The following is a 9381-nucleotide window of genomic DNA, read 5'->3' as shown; positions in this document are numbered from 1 at the left end:
GAACCAAACCCAGCAAATCACTGAGGCTAGGTTGCAGCATTATCTCAAATCCCAAACTCGCCACCACCCAGGCCCTCACGTGTTTGAGCAATATCTGTATATTGGATCTCCTCTGTTTCTGCTTGTTTGCTTTTCTTTTTTTCAGGAACAAGAAACTCCTCATCAGCCAGAGCAAGTTACCAGGTCTGGTCCCCCCAGCTGTCTCTGCCTCCATCTACATGTGAGAGCTCTCAAAAACATCCTCAGGAGAAAAAGCCAAATAAACCCCCCAAAAGACCTTATTTTCAGGAGGCAAGCAGGAAGATAGCCTGTGTTCATTGCAGAAGTAACAACCAACCTCCTGCACACCCAGCTCAGGAACTGAGCTCTCTAACAAAGTTAAATCAGTGTCCTTGGACCCTCAGGCATCTGGATGGCGTGGAAGTAACACTTCTTCTGTGCTGCAGAGGTGATGGCTGCCTACCTCCCTGCCACTGCACATACTGCTCTAACTTGGTAAAACCCCTGAGTCTGGCATTAAAAAGGCCCCACTTGCAGCAGAAGTGGAGTGTGCTGCATGTGTCAGCAGGAACTGCTGCTCTTGCACTGGTTATTTGTTATTGTGCACACACATCAGTTGCAGAAGAGTGATGTTTGTATCCACATATCACAGAATCACAGAATCACAGAATGCTTTGAATTGGAAGGGTCCTTAAATCTCATCTAGTCCTAATCCCCTCCCACTAGACCAGGTTGCTCAAAGCCCCATCCAAACTGGCCTAAATACATAGAGAAGTAGGTGGTTTCTGCAAAAAGTACCTCAACACTCAGGCACTCGCAAAGTTTTCACACTGTAATGAAACTACTTGTTGCTCTGCAGGTGAAACAACATCAGGTCTAGGACAGAAAGGGCAGGTGTTGCCTTGGCCCCCCAGGTGCAGTTTCTGCCCCTGTGTTCAGTAACCTGATGCCTTCTGCTAAAATACAACAGCTTTTTGCAGCTTTGCATTTCAGGAAACAGGAAAAAACTGAACTGCAATCCACTTGCTCACTCTGAAGCTTTAAGGTTTCCATCATGAGTTGGGGGGATGCAGTACAGGTGGATGCTAACACACCTTACTTGTATCATCCTGTGGTGCCCGGCTCCTTGGGGCAGAGATGGGAGGACCAGAAAACTCCCAAGACATGGCTGAGCCAGAGATGGGAAAGTTATTTGCCATCAAAGTGCATGGCAGTAAAGGGAGCTGGAAGAAAAAATTCCTTCAAGCATTCAAAAAGTTTGTAACATTTCGGGGTTTCACTGAGGTCAAAGGCTGTTTTCCCATGTCTGGGATATTTCTTTTGTTCAGATTGATGGCCTTGCTGATTCCGTCAGAGGTTTTTCCTCCCCATTGAAAAGGGCAGAGAAACGCAATCAGACTCTCCTGGGCTTGGAGAGGAGTGGTTCCCACAACAGAATTCCATCACAGGGGGCACGGAAGAGACAATCCCATCAGACCTCGTAGGGAGCCTACAAGAAAGAGGAAGAGAAGTTTCTTACAAGGGCATGTAGTGACAAGACAAGGGGGGGATGACTTCAAACTGAGAGAGGGAAGTTTTAGATTCAATACTAGGAAGAAATTCTCTGCTGTGAGAGTGGTGAGGCACTGGAACTGGTTGCTCAGAGAAGCAGTAGGTGCCCCATCCCTGGAAGTGTTCAAGATCAGGCTGGATGGGGCTCTGAGAAACCTGGTCTAGTGTCCCTGCCCATGGCAGGGGGGTTGGATTGAGATGGTGTTTAAGGTCCCTTCCAACCAAGACCATTCTGTGATTCTATCATTGTTTCTTCCACAGATATTCCTATTTTGCTAAAGACAAACACAGGCCAAGGAAAAGCCCTGCAGCCAGCTGTGGAACTCAGATCACCATGGGAAGCTCAGGAAATTTGTCTGCACCATCAAAAAAGCCACTGCTGGATGGAGAGGTGGTCTGCAAGTGCAGGGGTCTCTGTGTTTCTCCCACCAAATCCAGGAAAATAATAGGGTTGAATAAGTACAGCTTGTATGCCGTGGCTGCCCCAAGTTCAGCTGCCACAGCCAGGCTCAGCACTGCTGCCTCCCACCACTTCAGCCACACCAGCTACTTATTAAAAATAGAATTTTTTCTTCTTAGAAAGGACCAAAAAAAAAAAAAAAAAAAAAAAAAAAAAAAAAAAAAGAAAAAACCCAACACAAGAAACCTTTATTTTAAGATTATGCAAACTCATGTTTTCAAAAACCCAAATGGATCCAAAAATACCTGCTTTAAAACCCAATGCTGATTTCTGGCTAAATTGCTGCATTCAGCTCTGGAGGCCACCCCCAATGCACAAAGAATGTCACGTGGGTGGATAATAAAAGCATACATTGACGTGGGCATTTTTTATCCCTGCCTAACCCATCGGGAAAAATGAATCTGACAACTTCATCACATAATCATCCTGAAACTGGAGGCAGGAACATCTCCAGAGATGGCAGAGCCTGTGGCTGACCTTCCCAGCTGCTTTTCCTGCCAGCCCAACAGCAGAGAGCAGGAGTTTCCCCCTCCAATGTTCACAGTGCACAGACCCGTGGCACAAAAATCAAACACGTAAACTCCTAAAAATGCCTTTAAATCCTCCCAGAAATCATCTTTTGGTCACACTCCCTCTGTCCATCCAAAACCTCACCCTGTGAAGTCCTACCCATCATCAAGCAGGGTGGCCCTGCTCATACACAGATGAACAGCATTTGATAGGGATAGTCCAATACCACCAGTGTCTCCCAAAACCTTGCAGATGTCCTTGACAGGTTCTGGGCAAATCCCTGCATGGGCCCAACGTGAGCGGCTCCCTCCCTGCGGCCAAGCAGGAGGTTTTCCCAGAGAAGGGCGATACCCGGGAGGGATGGTCCCGTGGGAAGCTGTCCTGGCAGGACTGGCAGGCAGCAGTCAGCTCTGGCACGGGCTCCCCTGGCTTTTGGGGAGCAGCCAGCCAGCGGGAGGCAAGTTTTGGGCGTTGCTGTCCAGGACACGAGTGCGGTGGCAGCACGTCCCCAGGAACACACAGCCGGATACCCTCGGCCCTGTTTGCAAGGCACTCTTGCCTCCCGCTCACGCTGAACCCAAATCAATCCAGTTTTGCTCTCCATGCATGAAATGAGGAGGACGGGGATATGCAGTCCTCTGCCCAGCTGTGCCAGGTTGCTCTGCACCCTAGCACCATTCCCACAAGGATGAGGATGGACACAGGGTCATGGACAAATCTGCAAGAAGCAGTTTCACCCCACTCCTGAAACGTCTCGATCGTCCTTCTCGCAGGCTGGGCTCACTGCGGAGCTGCACTCCTCTTCCTGGAGGAATTCGAAAGAAACTGCTCCATCCCCACCCCCACCAGCTGTCCTACGCGAACTTCACCTCAGATGGCCCCCGGAATGTGACCCAGCCCTGTGACAGAGGCGGCACCAGAATGTCGCCGCTGTCTTGAGCAGCAGCACCGCTTGCTGGTCACGGGAGAGCTCCCAGCCCTGCCTGCCCCGCAGCAACAAGCACGCCATCACTACAACTTTAAACCACAGCGACAGGGAAACTCAAGACAGCCATGCTTGCCGTCTTTCACCCCAGTGGAGGGGCTGCACCCCAGAATTTTGGTGCCCATGACCCTGACAGGCATCACTGCCATCACAGTATCCCCAGCTATTCACACAACTGATGCGAGGGGTCCAAAAAATAAGGGCCACATCACAGCTCAGGTATTCACAGTGAAGTGGGGACTGGGGGGGATGAAGGGTCAGGAAAGAGGCTCATTCCCAAGGCAGCAGCATGGGGAAGCCACAAGTTTCAGAGCTGATCTCATACAGAAGCAGAAAAAGGTTTACACAGGGTGAAAATTAAAACATAATTTCCAGAAAAACCAGGAGCTGCTCAGCTCCCAGCCTTCACAGTGCTGGAAACAGGCTACAAATTAAGTGTGGTTCTGCTATAAGTAGCAGAAAAATATTTCATTTTTTTACTGGTTCTTGAATTTGGTAATGCAGTGCTCAGCAGTGACACCTCTGAGACTTGATAGTTGAAGGGAGTGTACCCACTCACCTTGGCCCCTTGGGGGCTGTCCCCTGCAGAGCCACAACTCCATGCTGTAAAACTGCACAGTGACACAACAGCCCAAGGCTTCACCTGTCAGCATCGAAACCCACCTTGTACTGCTTGTCTTGCGCACATGAACAAGGAAGAAGGGCCTGGGTGGCATTTAAAATAATGTGACTTTAAAGAACATGTTGTTTACTTGCTAATAGGAGGGAAAAAAACAACCAAATATCACATAGAGTAAAACAGGCTTTACACGTGGTAACACCTTTACCTTGCTCACTTGCATCTCTACTGCAGGGAACCTGGTACCAGGGGCCACCATGGGCACACAGAGCCAGTGGACCAGAAGAGTCCTCATGCCCTGGGACACCTTTCCAACACCTCGGGAAGAGCAGCACAACCCTTGGTCACATTGCAGGAGGTGATGGCCCTAATATAGCAAAGCCTCAGGCCCAGCTCACTGGGGTCATCAGCCAGATTTTCCACCCCACTGCGGATTCACCAAGAGGCAGGGGTGGCCTTTGGGGCACCTGGAAATAGAGGGAGTGGGAGCACCCTCAGCTTTTGCTTTCCCCCTCCTCCTGCCATGCTGTGGCTCCCCACACAAAAATCCTGCCCTTTGCTTCCCGCTCCTTCTGGTCCAGCCCCAAATTGCAGCCCCTGACACACCCAGGAGAAAAAACCAGCAGCACCTCAAACCACACTACACTGGAGTTTGGTGGTTTTAATGGTGATTAAAGAAATCAACAGGGTATATTTCAGCTTTGAAATACAAGTGCAAAAAGGATACAGTATAATGTTTTCTGTACATTTCTTACAAAATAATAAAAAATATTACATACATCCCATCCTGAAGTGGTACTTCACACCCTGCAGTGCCCGTGCACCAGGTGTGCACACCAGCTGTAGCTTTTCCTTTTTATGTGCTGGACATGGAGTTAATGGAAAGCTCCAATTGCAGTCTGGGCAGATGTGTTTAGGGCAGTGGTAGGTAAACACAAGGGGTGAACACAGGGACCTGCCCAGCATGCCCAGGAGTGCCAAGCCACCACTGTGCCCCTGGGGCGAGCGGACAGCATCACCCTGCTGGCATTCACAGCTCTCAGCTGCTCTCCAGTTTGATACAGAAAATACCTTTTCTTGCTGTGGTTCAGTGTTTTCCCTGTGCCTGGCAACCCTTTCCCTTCCTGTGTAGCGTACCCAGGCCTAGCCCTGGCAAACCCGACTCCATTTTAACCACAGCACCTTCTTGAGAAGAAGTGAACCAGGCTATATGGCAAATAAATTAACCCCTCCTCCCCCCACACCCCCCATGCCGCTGAGGCCGTGGGGCACAGGTCAGTACCCATCCTGGCAGTCATTGTCATCATAGTCAGCAGCAGGTCTGTGGCGGAGGGCACCCAGCCGCTGCTTGTGGCTCCCACTCTCCGGACTCTGCAGGGAGCTGTCATCCCCGTGGCTGCTGGACTCGCGGGTGGTATCCTCCTGGGAGTGGCTCTCCATGTCATCCTCATCTTCCTGGGACTCGCTGTTGTCGCTCTCTGTGGACCTGCTGTCCTCACCTGTGTTGTCTTCTGGGCTGCTGTCGTCCTCTGGTGACTCTGGGCTCTCAGCTGATGTGCTTGGCACAGAGTCATTCTCATCCTCCTCTGACTCCTCCACAGAGTCATCTGTGGAATGGCTCCGGTCATCATCATCTTCCCTGGACTTGCTCAGTTCACCCTCTTCTTCCCTGGACTCACTGTCAGGTGTGGACAGCACACTCCTGTCCTCAGCAGAATCCCAGTCCTCCTGCCGTTCCCATGTTTGACTGTTGCTGTGCTCATTCAAGGTTCTCACCACCTCCGGGGTCTCCCCTGGCTCTTCATCTGACTGCTCATCAGTGCTCTCCCTGGACTTGCTGTCCTCATCTTCCCTGGAGGGGCTATCCTCCCCATCCCCATCCCCATCCCCATCCCCATCCCCATCCCCATCCCCATCCCCATCCTCCCTGGACTGGCTGGAGCTTTTTTCCTCTGACTGGCTGTCAACAGGCTCTTCTGACTGACTGTTGTTCTCCACAGATGGGCTGTCTTCTCCAGAGTCACCATCCTCCACCTCGGGGGACCTGCTGTCACCCTCCTCCCAGTGGTGGGAGCCAGCCCGCTGGGCACTCTCCCCGCTGTTCCCCAGAGCACGGGGGCCAGCGTGGCGCAACCTGTAGCTGCTGCCTGGGCCATCGAAGACAGAGGGATCATCCCCCTGCATGCCTTCGTCCTGGAAGTCGTAGCTCTCCTCTTCCTCCTGGCTGCTGCTGCTGGCCCGTCTGTGCCTGTAAGCGTGGCCAAAGCCGTAGCTCCTGTAGCGCCGGTGGTCTGCCCCGATGCTCTCGCTGCTGCTGCTGCTGCTGCTGTCGCCGTGCCCCGCGCCAGCCCCGGCATCCCCACGGCCAGCGTCATGCTCGTGTTCCCCTGCCCCATCAGCACCAGCCACGTAGGTAGGGCCTTCACCCCTCTCCTCTTCCCCATTGGCGTCGAAGGTGTCGTCCCCACTGTCGTCCTCCTCGTCCAGGAACCCGCCGCCGTGGGAGGGAAACGCGTTGGCTCTGGTGCCGTAGTGGTCTCCGTTGTCAGCATCATCAGTGTCACGTGCATCCACCTCCTATGGAGGTGACAAACAGATGAATGCAAAGCCAAGAACAGCCTTGACCAATGTCAGCTTTGGGGCCAAGGGAGCTTTGCTGGCAGAACAAAACATTCCACTCACTCACTCACTCACTCACTCACCAGGAAACCAAGGTCGTTCCCACTGTGGACACTCATGTCTTTGTGGTCCTGGTTCACGTGCTGAGCCTGCCCAGCTCGGCCTCCCACATCTTGGCCACTGAGCTCACCCAGCTCCTCATCCACGGCATTGCCACCCGTCAGGTCCCTGGCAAGTGCATTTTCCCCTGTCTCTGGACTGGCAGGAGGATGTCTGCCATCTCCACCATCTAGGTGGTTGCCCATCTTGCCGATGTAATCTTCATTTGCGGTATCCTGGAGGCAAAACATGGCATGGTGCTTTTGGTTTATTAAACACCAACCACAGCACGTTTACTGCTGCTGCTGCTGCTGCAGGACCTCATTCCCAAGCCATGCAAGAGCTCGAGTCTTTTCCATTTCTTGCACCTCAGCCCTTTAGTTATTTCTGCAGATACAAAATAAAATGGTAGCCATCCACAAAAGGGCAGCCCAGAAAAGCCCAAGCTGGGCTAGTTCAGAGCACAGAAACTGCTTTTTCAGGGCCAGCACAGCAAAGGTGTCAGGTGAACTGGGAACTTTTTCAGGAAGGCAAGTCAAAACAGGGTGAAACCAACCCAGCTTGAAAAGACTGAGCAGACAGACAAAGCTCAAAAACCCACAGAAGCAGCAGATCCCTCCCAGGTTCCTGGTCCAAGGATGCCGGCCCAGGGCTGGCTCCCCATCCCAGACTTGCTCCCTGAGGGGCTGCTCCCTGTGGGACAGGGGCACCTGTGGCTTACCTCCTGCAGGGCGCTGGGGTGGGTGGGTTCATGGCCAGGCACCTAAACACATCCAGGAGACATTTGATCAGTGATCAGTGTGCCTTGGCTGAGCAAAACCAAGGGGTTTAGGGTGGGAGTGTCAGTCCAGGGGGTACTTACAGGGTAAGCACAGGCCACAGCCCAGAGAAGCAGCACCAGGAATGCAGCCCTCATGTCAGTTGTGGTCCCTGTGCCTGCAACAAAGAATGAAATATTTGCAGGCTAGAGCAAAGCCTTTGCATGTGCCTCTGGCTGGAACTTGGCCCCACAAAGCCCTCCCAAATCACAGTGCTCAGCCTGGCGTGTCATCAAACAAGCCAGGAATTTGTCCTTGTGCCACCTCCTGGCACCTCCTGTGCAGAAACTTCCCTTTAGTTTGGGATTTGAAACACCCAGCCACGTACTGGCAGATTTTTTTGTCTGAGCATCATTAAGGAGCAGGAAAGCTCTCCTGAGTTTCCTGTTCCCTGGACATAGTAATGTCACCACCCAGCTGAGCTCAGTGGTTGTGACAGGAGCCTGCACCTCAGATGGGCAGCACTGTGAGACCATGGGCTGCAGAGCTGCACCTCCCACCTGGAGTGGTCCCCACAGCCTCATAAAATCTCCCAATGTTTCAAAGTGGAGCATCCCAATGAGATAATGCCACAGAGAGCTGCATCTTCAGAGCCCTCTGGGTGGGCACCCCAGCAGCACTGCTGCCTGGCAGGCAGATAAAGCAGGGGGGCTTTTCTCCAGCTCTGCTCTCATTTTCCAAGCATTTTCTTTAAGCAGCCTAGCACCTCATCCCTATGGGATACACTAACCACACTGAACATCACCCTGCACCCAAAACATGCTGGAACGAACACACTTCTGATTTCTTCCCTGACAAAGCAACACCTACATCCCAGATGATAAGCCTCCTGCTTTCAGCCAAAACTTGTGAGGAAATCTTCAACCCCTTTTCCCAAACTTTGCCATTTTCCCTCCAGGCAACCCAAAGAAACCTTTACCTCAAGGTGTGATGCAAGCCTGCGTCTCCTATGGTGCTGGGGAAGGGATGAACTGGCCGCCTGTGTTGGAGCGCTCCGGGCTGTGTGTGCCAGGGTGGCCAGGTGGGCATTTAACTGCTGGCCAGTGCCAGCCCCAGGCCGGGGGCAGCCAATGGCACCACCGGGCAGCGCTGCTGCGCCTGGAGGTGTCACCGGGAACTGGCCTCCCACGCTTCCTCTGGCCTCCACCAGGACGCCGGCCCTAAAAAAGCTCCTTGTGGTTGCAGGATGACGAGACAGGAGGGCAGTTAATGACGGACTGTGCTGGCCCTGTGTTTTGACTGCTAAATTTATCCCATTCACACACTTCCCGCCATGACACACACAAACAACTACAGCGTCACCCACGCCAAGCGTTGGACCCCATCCCAGGGATTGCATCCTCCTAACCTGTGCAACCTAACCTTGGGAGCAGAGTTTGCCCTGTGCCATGGGCCAGGGTGCTGAAATCCACAGGGACCATTTCCCTGCCAGGTCTCAGCCTTGTCCTGTACCTTGGGGCAGGAGGACAAAACCAGCCTAGAAAGAGAGTACTTGTCTTATTTTCATGCCCACACAGGCACTTGTGCCAGGACGAAGGGAAATACTAAATGGAGATGTATAGGGAGCATCCCACACTCTGCACTGAGTGTAGCATTCCAGTGCTCCTTCCAGCTGCTGGACAGGGAGGGGATCCAACCTCTGCTCTGGAAAACTCAGGCCACAGTATGTGCCATGGGGACACGGACAGGGCTGCAGCTTTGCTGGCATTCACAGGAGATG

At 52.7% G+C, this 9381-nt stretch overlaps 1 protein-coding gene across 1 annotated transcript; it reads right to left on the bottom strand.

Moving 5' to 3' along the window:
- Positions 1-4736: 4736 nt before the first annotated feature.
- Positions 4737-7780, bottom strand: LOC128787107 (dentin matrix acidic phosphoprotein 1-like). Its single transcript, XM_053941013.1, has 4 exons — positions 7706-7780; positions 7565-7606; positions 6828-7079; positions 4737-6702 (listed from the first exon to the last, which is right to left on the bottom strand). Exons 1-4 carry the CDS (start codon positions 7757-7759, stop codon positions 5401-5403), a joined length of 1650 nt encoding a protein of 549 aa, XP_053796988.1. The 5' UTR covers positions 7760-7780; the 3' UTR covers positions 4737-5400.
- Positions 7781-9381: the final 1601 nt, after the last annotated feature.

This window comes from Vidua chalybeata, chromosome 4 (assembly GCF_026979565.1).
Source record: "Vidua chalybeata isolate OUT-0048 chromosome 4, bVidCha1 merged haplotype, whole genome shotgun sequence".
Classification (NCBI taxonomy): domain Eukaryota; kingdom Metazoa; phylum Chordata; class Aves; order Passeriformes; family Viduidae; genus Vidua; species Vidua chalybeata.
Note: the sequence above shows the minus strand (reverse complement) of the source record. Positions and strands in the feature narration are given on the sequence as shown.

Excerpts from the sequence above, each read along its gene's own strand:
- LOC128787107 (XM_053941013.1), bottom strand. The coding sequence starts at position 7,759 with ATGAGGGCTGCATTCCTGGTGCTGCTTCTCTGGGCTGTGGCCTGTGCT. Across the intron at positions 7,607-7,705 it reads CTGTGGCCTGTGCTTACCCT|GTGCCTGGCCATGAACCCAC; the intron begins GTAAGTACCCCC and ends GGATGTGTTTAG. Across the intron at positions 6,703-6,827 it reads GGAACGACCTTGGTTTCCTG|GAGGTGGATGCACGTGACAC; the intron begins GTGAGTGAGTGA and ends TCACCTCCATAG.